The 15,058-nt window shown below is 35.5% G+C and overlaps 1 protein-coding gene across 1 annotated transcript in view; it reads left to right on the top strand.

Annotated features, from left to right (window-relative positions):
• Positions 1–15,058, top strand: part of tcf25 (transcription factor 25 (basic helix-loop-helix)) — a 283,651-nt gene that overhangs the window by 81,426 nt on the left and 187,167 nt on the right. Inside the window, exon 6 of the mRNA XM_067389839.1 lies at positions 2,448–2,530. Within this exon, the coding sequence (XP_067245940.1) occupies positions 2,448–2,530 (83 nt within the window). The remainder of the gene's footprint in view (positions 1–2,447; positions 2,531–15,058) is intronic.

The raw sequence follows: 15,058 nt of genomic DNA on the forward strand, positions 1-15,058 counted from the left end.
TATATATATATATATATATATATATATATATATATATATATATATATATATTTCTTTTTTTACTTTTTTTTTTTTACTACACACATTTTTTTGTGTAATAAAAAAATATATGAATTAAAAGGAAGTAAACACTGTAACCACTGTTTGCATTGGGAAGTAATACAATTTTAGTGTAAAAAACTACTATAAAAGGTAGTGTTAATTTTACATTCAGAACACAGTGAATATTACAAGAATACGTCATTGTGGGCGACTGGATATAGCGCAGCATAGTTTAAAATCATGAATTTAAAGTTTGTTGTGTCCAGCTGAACTCTCCTGTCTGCTTCCAGTTCGCACAAACTGACTTATGCGTTGAGGCAGTTTGTGCCCGTGCTTAACTATATCTGTGGAGATGCGTGTTACAATAGTATTGCAATCCTATCATTTAAATCACTTCAAACGATGCAACTCAGCCAAATGGATCGGTTTGTTCAAGACACATACTGTATTTAAATGATACTCTTCCCAACATTGTAAAAAAATAAAAAAATAAAAATAAATTAAATAAATAAATAAATAAATAAATAAATAAATAAATAAATAAATAAATAAATAAAAAAAAAAAAAAAAGGCATAAGGGCATGTTATAGGCAGATACCACAATGCTGACCATATACAAACCCGATTCCAAAAAAGTTTGGACACTGTACAAATTGTGAATAAAAACAGAATGCAATGATGTGGAAGTTTCAAATTTCAATATTTTATTCAAAATACAACATAGATGACATATCAAATGTTTAAACTGAGAAAATGTATCATTTTAAGGGAAAAATAAGTTGATTTTAAATTTCATGGCATCAACAAATCTCAAAGTTGGGACAAGCCATGTTTACCACTGTGTGGCATCCCCTCTTCTTTTTATAACAGTCTGCAAACGCCTGGGGACTGAGGAGACAAATTGCTCAAGTTTAGGAATAGGAATGTTGCCCCATTTTTGTCTAATACAGGCTTCTAGTTGCTCAACTGTCTTAGGTCTTCTTTGCCGCATCTTCCTCTTTATGATGTGCCAAATGTTTTCTATGGGTGAAAGATCTGGACTGCAGGCTGGCCATTTGAGTACCCGGATCCTCCTCCTACGCAGCCATGATGTTGTAATTGATGCAGCATGTGGTCTGGCATTGTCATGTTGGAAAACGCAAGGTCTTCCCTGAAAGAGACGACGTCTGGATGGGAGCATATGTTGTTCTAGAACTTGGATATACCTTTCAGCATTGATGGTGCCTTTCCAGATGTGTAAGCTGCCCATGCCACACGCACTCATGCAACCCCATACCATCAGAAATGCAGACTTCTGAACTGAGCGCTGATAACAACTTGGGTTGTCCTCATCCTCTTTAGTCTGGATGACATGGCGCCCTAGTTTTCCAAAAAGAACTTCAAATATTGATTCGTCTGACCACAGAACAGTTTTACACTTTGCCACAGTCCATTTTAAATGAGCCTTGGCCCAGAGAAAACACCCTGCGCTTCTGGATCATGTTTAGATATGGCTTCTTTTTTGACCTATAGAGTTTTAACTGGCAAAGGCGCATGGCACTGTGGATTGTGTTTTCTGGAAGTATTCCTGAGCCCATGTTGTGATTTCCATTACAGTAGCATTCCTGTATGTGATGCAGTGCCATCTTAAGGGCCCAAAGGGCATCACGGGCATCCAGTATGGTTTTCCGGCCTTGACCCTTGCACACAAAGATTGTTCCAGATTCTCTGAATCTTCAGATGATATTATGAACTGTAGATGATGATAACTTCAATCTTTTTGCAATTTTTCTCTGAGAAACTCCTTTCTGATATTGCTCCAATATTTTTTGCCGCAGCATTGGGGGAATTGGTGATCCTCTGCCCATCTTGATTTGAGAGACACTGCCACTCTGAGAGGCTCTTTTTATACCCAATCATGTTGCCAATTGACCTAATAAGTTGCAAATTGGTCCTCCAGCTGTTCCTTATATGTACATTTAACTTTTCCAGACTCTTATTGCTACCTGTCCCAACTCTTTTGGAATGTGTAGCTCTCATGAAATCCCAAATGAGCCAATATTTGGCATGACATTTCAAAATGTCTTACTTTCAACATTTGATATGTTATCTATATTCTATTGTGAATAAAATATAAGTTTATGAGATTTGTACAGTGTCCCAACTTTTTTGGAATTGGGTTTGTAGCTATCCAATTAATGAAACGTATGAAGTGACCAAGTGTAGAAAGTTTCTCGGCATTGTGTTGATGTCTGCATCATTGCTATAGCAAACACTACATTGAATATTGACCACAATGATCAAATTGATCTGAGCTCATCTTTTGCATAATCATAGTGTGTATGTTCTGGAGATTTGTGTTATGTGCACAAAGCCTGAGAATTATACTGCTGATTGTTTTATTGTTTGTTTGTGTCCGTATCCAGATTGAAACAGAGACAGAGGCAGTTTCATCGGTGCACTTGGATGACTGTTTATAAAGACACATGGCCCCGCTTCAGTCGACCAGGTCAGACCTTACCCAATTTATTTAATTTTCCCAGAATGTTTGTTCAGTGCACAGAAAATAACACCCAGAGCCACCACTGTATCAGTTTGTAGGATTTGTGCAGGGCTGGCCTGTGGGTTTGTGGGCCCCACTAATATTGGCATAATATTAAAACTTTATAACCACCACAAACATGACAAATACACTGGAATAAAAATACTAATAAGAAGTACACTGTACGTTGACAAATAATGTCTATAAATGTTATTTTTTTAAAGGATTAGTTCACTTTCAAATGAAAATTTCCTGATAATTTACTTACCCTCATGTCATCCAAGATGTTTGTCTTTCTTTCTTCAGTCGAAAAGAAATTAAGGTTTTTGATGAAAACATTCTAGGATTATTCTCCTTATAGTGGACTTCAATGGACTCCAAACGGTTGAAGGTCAAAATTACAGTTTCATTGCAGCTTCAAAGGGATCTACACGATTCCAGATGAGGAATAAGGGTCTTATCTAGCAAAACGATTAGTCATTTTCTAAAAAAAAAAATATATATATATATATATATATATATATATATATATATATATATATATATATATATATATATATATATATATATATATATATATAATTTTAACCATAAACGCTCGTCTTGAACTAGCTCTCTTCTTCTTCTCTAGAATTCCAGCAGTGTAGATGCTGCTAAATGTATTACTGCCCTCCACAGGTCAAATACATAATACATATAGTAGTGTCTACACTGCCGGAATTCTAAAGAAGAAGAGAGCTAGTTCAAGACGAGTGTTTATGTTTAAAAGTAATAATAAATAATAATAATAATAATAATAATAATTTATTTTTTTTAGAAAATGACCGATCATTTTGCTAGATAAGACTCTTATTCCTCGCCTGGTATCATGTAGAACACTTTGAAGCTGCACTGAAACTGTAATTTTGACCTTTTAACAGTTTGGAGTCCATTGAAGTCCACTATATGGAGAAAAATACAGGAATGTTTTCATCAACAACCTTAACTACTTTTCGACTGAAGAAAGAAAGACATTTAAAGACATAAAGAAACACAACATTTTGGATGACATGGGGGGGTGAGAATATTAAAGGATTAGTTCACTTTCAAATTTAAATTTCCTGATAATTTAAAGTTCAAACATATGTGAATAAAATGGAATATACTTTATGTATAAGGAACAGTGTATATTTTAGTATATTTTGTATTTTAGCAATGACTGGTGACCATTACTAGAGCTGCACAATTCTGGATAAATTGAGATTCATGATTTTTTTTTTTTTTTTTTTTTGCTTGTTTATTTAAAATGGAGATAATGATTCAAGTTACTTTCAAAAGGTGATTTAATGTATTTGGATCGCTACTGTAGATATCAGAGATAAATGACTTTGAAATGGATAAGGCGATGAGCCAAGTTTTTAGAAGTTAAGATTAGATTAGACCACACCCTCTCCCAGTTAACAAATAAGTCAAAATCGGTGGAACTGGGGGAAGCGGCAGCATAGAAAAAAGAAAATTAAGTCGAGGTAACAAATTCATTTTGACTGTGGATGTTTTTCCTTGAAGAGAGACATTAATATTATTCCATCTTTGAGTATCACTCTTGATCTTGACTAAAATGTTATTAAAATTGTTTCTGGCAATCTTATGGATGTTTCTATATATGGTAATACCCAAATAGATCAAAGAATCTTTGATGGGAATGAATGAGGGGATAGGAGAGTTAACCTTAACATTGTTAATTGGCATTAAAGCAGATTTGGTCCAGTTTATCTTATACCCCGATAGACTACTAAAGTGATCAAATTGCTTAATTATAAGTTATTGACATATCAAAATGATCTAAATATAGAATAATGTCATCAGCATATAACAAAATAATATGATTATGGTCATGAATCTTAATCGGTGGTCAGATTTCCTAACGGCGTGTGCTAGTGGTTCAAGGGATAAACAAAAGGGTGTTATGAAAGGCGCCATTAAATAAAATGCGTTGTTGTTATTATTATAATACAACAGACGAGACACTCTACCCACACTCCAAGAAAGTTAGCTCGCCAGTGTGGAAGTTTTTTTGGATTCCGCAAAATTGTTAATCTTGTTAATCACCCCCATCAACAGTGAGCGCAAAAACCAACCTGTTCACCCACCACCTCCTATGTTATCCATTTCGCTAGTTTTTAAACTGTTCTGAAACTGTTGATGCCTTTCTGTGTTTATTATATTTACATCCCTCAGGGCTTTTAGTCCAAAATTGTGCTCATTCGGATAAAAAAAAAAAAAAAAAAAAACTTGTGGATTATCATGTTTTTATGTCAAATATCTTTAGAGAGCATATATATATATATATATATATATATATATATATATATATATATATATATATATATATATATATATATATATATATATATATGTGGGTCAGTGACAAATATGGTGCGGCAAGAAGACAAATTAAAAAATCTTTTAAAAACCTGTTTTAAAAGCATGCGTCAGGCATGTTAAAATGAATATATTGTCTAAGTTGATTTTATGTTGATAAAAATGACATTTGCACAGTTTTGTACTAAAGTTAAGATTGAATGTACCAAAAATGTCAAATGGTGTAACCGCCAAAGAATGAGAAATATTAAATATTTTATCCACCTAGATGGCATGTAAGCTCACTTATAGAAATATATACTTCAATTTAAAATATCAAATGAAAAATAATTTTATTAGAGTTATCTCTAAATGTAAATTTTAATGTTTTTGCAATATTTGGTGGGACACATGCTGAAAACGCATCTGTTTTCTAAATAATCTTTGACAAATTATGTTAAAATTGTTTAAAATCATGTTATTACACTAAACTAGTTGATAACATTTTATTCCACATTAATTTCTCTGTATATAATTATATCTTTTATGAAAAATACTGGTTACGCCAATTGACACAAACCAGTTACACCACCTGACCATGTTGCTTCTACAGCCAAAGTCATTGTTTGTTGAACAGATTGACACTGAAAATCAAGCATGACAGTCAGCAAGTTAAGTGGTTTCAGTGATGAAAAATAACATCTGGCAACAAGAAATAATCATAGTACTGAACAGTGAAATCATGTCTCATATATTTTACAGTTAAAGGGTTAGTTCACCCAAAAATGAAATTTCTGTTAATTACTCACCTTCTTGTCATTCCACACCCATAAGACCTTCGTTCATCTTCAGAACACAAATTAAGATAATTTTATCTCCCATAGAAAGCAACGAAATTACTCCTTTCAAGGTCCAGAAAAGGTACTAAACATCGTTAAAACGGTCGACGTGACTGCAGTGGTTCAACCTTAATGTTATGAAGAGATGAGAATACATTTTGGGTCTCATTCATGAAACACGAGCAGAACGAATTTTTGTGTAAATCGTGTGTAAAGTGGTTCTGGTGTAAATTTTCAGATTCATTAAAATGTTCGTATTTTCCAAATGTAAGTTGGTACGAAAGAAATCAACACCTGCTCCCAGCCACGCGTAAATAGTGCGTTTAACTTTCGTTTTGCTCATTAATAAGGCTGCATTTTAATTCACCTTAATAAGGTACATATTTACACAGCATTTTGAAAAAATAATATATATAGTAATCACATACGTTTTTCCTTTTTACTTTTATTGTGAGAGCCAGTAATAGCATCTGCAAACGGAGCACTTTAATCAAATAATTAATTGATTTCAATAGGGCTGGGCAAACTAATGGTCCCTTAGTTGTTATGAAAATTGTTTCCTATAAAATGGGCAAAATCCTTCGTTTGGTGTCATAATATGATGCCCATATATAGTTGTCAGTCGGATTTAATTGGCGGGATTTATGACTGATTGGAATTCATTCACACACACACACACACACACACACACATTTCACTATCACTTCTGACGTTTACGAAGTATTTGTGAATCACGAGAAGAGTTTTCGGGAAGGTCTCTTTACGTGCAAATCACTCACATATTTACTCGTATATTTACGAATGTTTCATGAATGAGACCCGGGTCCTGCATCAGTCTCACACGCATGCGCTGTGCTGATCATGTGATCAGCTTTGGCCAATACTGAGCTTGCATTCGGACATAAACAAGGAAGCCTTCACTGTGTTACTGCGTCACCTGCATGAGGAGAATGACAGGAAGAGAAGAGATTGTTGAATAAAGTCATTATTTTTGTTTTGTTTTTATGCACAAAAAGTATTCTCATCCCTTCATAACATTAAGGTTGAAACACTGCAGTCACGTTGACTGTTTTAACAATGGCTCTACAACTTTTCTGGACCTTGAATGTGGTCATTTTGTTGCTTTCTATGGGAGATAAAAAAAACTCAGATTTCATCAAAAATATTTTCATTTGTGTTCTGAAGATGAACAAAGGTCTCACATGTTTGGAACGACATGAGGTTGAGTAATAAATGACAATTTCATTTTTGGGTGAACTAACCCTTTAAGGAGCAATATCTGATAACAAGAAATCAAAGTGATGATTTCTTAAGAAAAAAATATCTGATAGCAGGATCAGAATTCACTGGTGCTCTGTGATGAGCCACTGTTTCCTTGCTTGAAACTATATTGAATTATCTATTGGGGGAAAAGGGGCTCTGTTATGTCGCTTTAATTAAAAATATTAGAAATTTAATGAATTGTATTTTATAGATGTAAATTGTAGTCTTTGGTTAAATGAACAATATGTAAGACTTTTGGATTAAAATAGCCAAAAACCACTTGAACAATGTTATATATTTTGTTGACTTGTGTACTTATATTATGCCAGATGTTTCCAAGAGTGTTTAAACCTAGAGAAATGATAACCAGGACACGAGCCGTGTCCATGTGTCGCCTATCAATGACATCATACTCACGTTAACCTCGGTTTCCGGTTTTATTTTGTCGAAACCACAGAAACACCAAAGACACTTTAATATATTATGTGTTTTATTAGACCGGTGAGCAACTGTTTGGATACATTTGTCAACAGAAATGTAATCATGTTATATAACTAAACACGTTTAGTCTTATTGTTTAAATCTTGTTTTCTTGATTTACTGTGAGTACCATGTTTTACCATGCCTAATATGGATCTAGTTGACTGTGCGTTCACTCGGCAACTGCTGAGAGACACTTTGTTGCACACTGCAGAGTAGCATTATAACAAATTTGAACACACAAATGTGTCTAATATGATTAAAATAGAGCTGTTTTACCTCACATACGCTTGACTTGAAGAAGCAGCAACTGCTGTTGTCGATACATCTGACGCTCTTCTCTTTCATTAGCAATCACTCCATGATTTTAGATTACTTACATTTTTAAGTGAATGGAATAGAAATATGCATTGAAGCTAAACATTTCAATGTTAAACATTAACCACAACTTTATTATTAAAGATCTGTAATTCAGTAAAACAAAATATAATTATGTTGCACAACATTAAAGCACTACTTCCTCAAAAAAATAAAACATTGAACATTTGAAAATAGCTCCAAATAGTAGTTTAGTTTATATTACATCTTTAATCAGCACCATAAACTAGTGATTTTGATTAAATTTGCCCCTAACAGAAAGGCTTGTAATAGAAGTCAAATGGTGTAACCGGTTACACCACTTGACATTTCAATTTCAAATAAAATTTGGCAGGTATTATCATGGACATCCATGTAAGCACTTGAGATGTATGTATATATATGTGTGTATATATATGTGTATATATATGTGTATATATATGTGTATATATATATATGTGTATATATATGTGTATATATATATATATATATATAGTGTATATGTGTATAATATGTATATGTATATATATATATGTGTATATATGTGTATACGTTTTTCCGATCATTAATTAGAATGGCCAAGTTGCGTTTCATATTGACAGATGAATACGCTCAGTTTATTAAATAGCCCTACGTCTTAGTTTATTAAATACGCTTATGTGGCGACCAGGGCGGGCGAGAGCCGTGAGGGAACGGCGCGAGGCCGGTGACGCGAGTGATAATGAGCATCACCTGGGAGGCGCACTGGCCTTGAGTCCCTCACGGAGGAGCTCCTGGAGCATAAAAGGAGGAGCGACTACAGTGAAGGACGAGAGAGGACCAGGCCTGGGGGGTATTCCAGAAAGCAGGTTATGTGACATACCTGGGTATGTTTAAGAGTAAGTAAGCGGATAACCTCAACTTTCGGTTCCAAAAACGGAGGTAACTTTTAGGGTATGTAAGTAACCAAAGCAACTTGATCTCTGAACATAACCTGCTCCGGAGCAGGTTATGTTCAATGGTTAGTTAGCTTAAGAGGAATTCAGATGCATGTTATATTATCAATATGGTTATATTAAATTTGTTATATAGTTACAGTTATATACACAATGTTATATTATACAATATATGACTGTCTATTCAATTCTAATATATGAATGTATTTTATTGTCATCTCACACATGGATCTGCTTTTTATCCTTTAACAGGACATTTTCTATGCTATAATTTCTATAATAAAATACATATCATATATGTGATATCTTATTTAATAATTAGCATAAAACAATATTAAGAATAAAAAATGATTGCATAACCACCCAATAGGTGGTGATGTGCACCAAGTAGGTTATGTAAATCGCCATTAAACAAAAGAAGAAGAATGAAGTAGAACGACGCGCTTTTTCTTAGCGTCTGTTTCCATGGTGAATCATCAATTTGTCGCTCTGTTGAGAATGTCTTGTGTGTAAACCGGGAACATACTCTGGGTTGGCTGAACTTATTCCCGGACGCATTTTTGGAACCAGCATACCACGAGTAAGCAAGGTTTGGGTTAATCAACCGAGAGTTCAGGGTATATGTGACAGTAAGTTAACCCTGCTTTCTGGAATACACCCCTGGACTTTATTTTATGTTTTATTATGTTTGTGTGGCCGGCAGACGTCCGCGAGGGTCTGCCGGCATTACTTTCGTTTTGTTCTTTGTTTATTTTGAATTAAAGTTTTGTTTGAATGTTCGCCGGTTCCCGCCTCCTCCTTCCCGTATATACAAACTACGTTACAGCTTAGTTTATTTAATATTAATTATAAATTTATTAAATGTCTCTTGCAAACTATGAAGGGACAATGAATCAATACACTGACATGGTAATGCTAGACAGATACTTTGTTTGCACAGTCCTTCTGTAATTTTGTCACTCCTACACTCCTACACTTACACTCCACGTCTGGCGTCAGGGGGGAAACATTTACCTTGATAAAGGAAAGTCCTTGTCTCACCAGGCTATGTTTATTTGGCAATGTAACCTCACAGTGTTATTCTGCTATCCAGTGCTGAGCTTTGATGAAAACTTCAGGAGACCGGCGAGATGCTTCCACAGGGCGGGAGATACGCGGCGTGATTGACAGCTTTGACACCAAATGGATATACGTGAAAATCAGATGACATGATTTCACAACTTTTCAGAAGATCAAGAGGGCCCTTCGCCATTTCATTGGCTTGGGCCCTAATAATCCTTAGGCGATCAAGAGGGCCTGCGTGAATTTTCGCTTGGGCCCTAATAATCCTTAATTAATAGGTGCCTAAGCAAACATATTTTATTGTATTTTATATATATATATATCAGTTGTTCAAAATAATAGCAGTCCAACATCACTAACCAGATCAATCATTGTTTTTGATAGAAATTATATTTCTACATGGCAAATATTTTACTAACAGATGTAGTAGAGTAATAGAAAACCAACAGACACAATAGTCATGACATGCATGCTGCTGATTATGTGTAATTGAATCATTAATTGAAATGGGTGTGTTCAAAATAATAGCAGTGTAGAGTTCAATTAGAGATTACTCAATTTCAATTAATTCTGTGAAAAAACTGATGTCAAACAAATGGTCCTTATTTAAGGATGAAGGCAGCAAATGTTGTACTGTGCATTTCTCTCTGAAAATCTGAGTAAAATGGGTCGTTCCAGACATTGTTCAGAAGAACAACGTACTTTGATTAAAAAGTTGATTAGAGGGGAAAACATATAAAGAAGTGCAGAAAATGATAGGCTGCTCAGCTAAAATGATATCTAATGCTTTAAAATGGCAACTAAAATCAGAAAGACGTGGAAGAAAACGGAAAACTACCAATCGAATGGACCGCAGAATAGCCAAAATGGCAAAGACTCAGCCAATGATCAGCTCCAGGGAGATCAAAGAAAGTCTAAAATTACCTGTGAGTACTGTAACAATTAGAAGACGCCTATGTGAAGCCAAGCTATCAGCAAGAAGCCCTCGCAAAGTCCCATTGTTGAAAAAACGACACGTGCTGAAGAGGTTACAGTTTGCCAAAGAACACATTGACTGGCCTAAAGAGAAATGGCGCAATATTTTGTGGACTGATGAAAGCAAGATTGTTCTTTTTGGGTCTAGGGGCCGCAGACAGTTTGTCAGGCGACCCCCAAACACTGAATTCAAGCCACAGTACACTGTGAAGACAGTGAAGCATGGTGGCGCAAGCATCATGATATGGGGATGTTTCTCGTACTATGGTGTTGGGCCTATTTATCGGATTCCAGGGATCATGGATCAGTTTGAGTACATCAAAATACTTGAAGAGGTCATGTTGCCTTATGCCGAAGAGGAAATGCCCTTAAAATGGGTGTTTCAACAAGACAACGACCCCAAACACACCAGTAAACAAGCAGCATCTTGGTTCCAGACCAACAAGATTAACGTTATGGAGTGGCCAGCCCAATCCCCAGACCTTAATCCAATAGAAAAGTTGTGGGGTGACATCAAAAATGCTGTTTCTGAGGCAAAACCAAGAAATGCAGAGGAATTGTGGTGTGTAGTGCAATCGTCCTGGGCTGGAATACCTGTTCACAGGTGCCAGAAGTTGGTCGACTCCATGCAACACAGATGTGAAGCAGTTCTCAGAAACCGTGGTTATACAACTAAATATTAGTTCAGTGATTCACAAGAAAGCAAAATCTTTAAGCATTTTTCAGTTTATACAGTAAATATGTGACTTTGTAAAGAAAAATGCAGACACTGCTATTTTTTTGAACAGCCTAATATTCCTTTTCCTTCACTTTCTGAAAAGTAATAACAAATTTGATAATTTTTTTCTTCATGTTTTGATTTAGAATATAATGTGCAGTGTTCCCAATGCATTTGTGTGTGTTGAAATAAAGGTTATTATATGGATTTTGAGCTTTACTCAGTTTTTTTTAAACACTGCTATTATTTTGAACATTATATATATATATATATATATATATATATATATATATATATATATATATATATATATATATATATATATATATATATATATATATATATATATATATATAAAAAATATGTTTGCTTAGGCACCTATTAATTAAGGATTATTAGGGCCCAAGCGAAAATTCACGCAGGCCCTCTTGATCGCCTAAGGATTATTAGGGCCCAAGCCAATGAAATGGCGAAGGGCCCTCTTGATCTTCTAAGGATTATTATTATTATTATTATTATTAGGGCCAAAGCCAACACCTGAAGGCCCTATTGTTTTCTTAAGGATTATTAGGGCCCATGCCAATTAAATGGCGAAGGGCCCTCTTGATCTTCTAAGGATTATTATTATTATTAGGGCCAAAGCCAATAGCTGAAGGCCCTATTGTTTTCTTTAGGATTATTATTAGGGCCAAAGCCCAAGGGGCTGAAGGCCCTATTTTCTTTAGGATTATTATTATTAAGGCCAAAGCCCTGTAAGGGGCTGAAGGCCCTTTTGTTTTGTTTAGGATTATTAGGGCCAAAGCCCAAGGGGCTGAAGGCCCTACTGTTTTCTTTAGGATTCTTATTATTATTAGGGCCCAAGCGAAAATTCGCGCAGGGCCCTCTTGATCCCCTAAGGATTATTATTAGGGCCAAAGCCCAAGGGGCTAAAGGCCCTTTTGTTTTCTTTAGGATTATTAGGGCCAAAGCCCTGTAAGGGGCTGAAGGCCCTATTGTTTTCTTTAGGATTATTATTAGGGCCCGAGCACCGATGGTGTGAGGACCCTATTTGAATTGCTCAGTTTATTATTATTATTATTATTATTATTATTATTATTATTAGGGCCCGAGCACCGATGGTGTGAGGACCCTATTAGAATTGCTCAGCCAATTCTTCTTCTTCTTCAAAATGAATCGCATTTTTGAGGGCCTAAACATTCTCAAAATCTTATGAAACTTTGCACACGCGTCATAAGGGGTGAACATTTACATCTGATATGGGTTTCAGAATTAGGTGTGGCAAAATGGTTCGATAGCGCCACCTACAAAATTTCCATTAAGCGCCCTTCGTGCTACGTTTCACGTACAGTTATGAAATTCGGTAGACAGATGTAACAGCCCAATACCTACAAAAAAGCAAAGTTTGTAAACCCAACAGGAAGTGAGATATTTTGAATTTTCTCTACAAAATTTTGGCAGTTTTTGCCATTTCCACATGTTGTACTTTAACAAACTCCTCCTAGAGCTTTAATCAGATCAACATCATATTTGCTCAGTCTAATCTAAAGGCCTTTGAGACGTTAAATTATGAAGATCTAGAGTTTTCGCTGAAGGGCATGTCCGTGGCAGCCTGGCAAAGTTCGATGTTTTGACATGAAACAGGAAGTTGTTGTAACCTGGGCATACAATGTCTGATCTGCCCCAAACTTCACATGTTTTATTAGAGTCCTGATCTGAAGACATCTATATGACAATATTCAGTTACAGTCATAGCGCCACCTGGGGGCAACCAGAAATGACATGTTTTACACTGTGATTAACTCCTCATAGAGATTGAACCAGAAGCACATCATATATGGCCAGTCTATTCTTAAGGCCTTTGAGATGTTAAATTGCAAAGATCTAGAGTTTTCGTTGAGTGGTGACCGACAAATTCTGATGTTTTGCCATGAATGATGAAGCTGTTGTAACTCAGGCATGCAATGTCCGATCTGCTCAACTTCACATGTCAGTCAAGTCAAATTTATTTATATAGTGCTTTTACAATTGGTAATTGTTTCAAAGCAGCTTTACATATTAGAAGCACAGAAAAAAGGGAAGTGGTTAAAAATAAGCTGTGGTAATATGTAACATATACAAGATGGTGCTACATTAAGCCAATGTCGGCTGACTCCCAGGGGTGGAAAAAACCCCCTAGGAGAAAAACCCAGCGTGCTAGCACTGGGAAAAAAGTCCTAGGAGGGGAAAAAAACCCTTGGAAGATATATATAATATATGTAAATGGATATGGAGTTCAAAATCTGAATTATACATTTATATTATAGAGATTAAAAATAGATTATATATAAATATATGCAAGCGGATACGGGGATTAAAAATCTGAATTATAGATGCAGCCAGAACTGGATCTGTAGGCCCATTGTCTCCTGGGCTACGTTGTAGTCAGGTCCAGACACAGGTTCTCCATCTGATCTGGATACGGCCTGGATCCAGCACCCGGCAAACCTCAGGATAAGCAGAGAGACAGATATTAGCGTAGATGCCATTCTTATTCTGATGTACAGGTATATCTAGTGTTATAGGAAATGTTCTCGGTTCCGGCCGACCTAATTATTGCAGCGTAACAATCCTTTAACGGATTTGAAAAATGTTAATGTATTGATAATGTGTTATGTGTATGCAAGAGCAAAGAGATGTGTTTTTAGTCTAGATTTAAACTGACAGAGTGTGTCTGCTTCCCGAACAATGCTAGGAAGATTGTTCCAGAGATTAGGTGCTAAATAGGAAAAGGATCTGCCGCCATCAGTTGATTTTGATATTCTGGGTATTATCAACTGGCCTGAATTCTGAGATCGCAATAAACGTGAAGGACTATAATGCATTAAGAGCTCACTTAGGTACTGGGGAGCTAAACCATTTAGAGCTTTATAAGTAAGTAGCAAGATTTTAAAATCTATACGATGTTTAATAGGGAGCCAATGTAATGTTGACAGAACTGGGCTAATATGGTCATACTTTCTGGTTCTAGTAAGAACTCTAGCTGCCGCATTTTGGACCAACTGTAGTCTGTTTAAAAGCTGAGCAGAACAACCACCCAGTAGAGCGTTACAATAATCTAGTCTTGAGGTCATGAATGCATGAACCAACTGTTCCGCATTTGTCATTGAGAGCATATGTCGTAATTTAGATATATTTTTTAGATGGAAGAAGGCGGTTTTACAGATACTAGAAACATGACTTTCAAATGAAAGATTGGTATCAAAGAGCACACCCAGGTTCTTAACTGAGGACGAAGGTTTAATGGAGCACACATCAAGTGTTAGAGAGTATTCAAGGTTTTTTCGTGAGGACGTTTTTGGTCCAAAGATTAGGATATCAGTTTTTTCTGAATTTAATAATAAGAAATTTCTTGTCATCCAGTTTTTAATGTCAGCTATGCATTCTGTTAGTTTTGTGAATTTGTAGGTTTCGTCAGGGCGCAAGGAAATATAGAGCTGAGTATCGTCAGCGTAGCAGTGAAAACTGACACCATGCTTCCTAATTATCT

This window comes from Chanodichthys erythropterus, chromosome 7 (genome assembly GCF_024489055.1).
Source record: "Chanodichthys erythropterus isolate Z2021 chromosome 7, ASM2448905v1, whole genome shotgun sequence".
Classification (NCBI taxonomy): Eukaryota; Metazoa; Chordata; class Actinopteri; order Cypriniformes; family Xenocyprididae; genus Chanodichthys; species Chanodichthys erythropterus.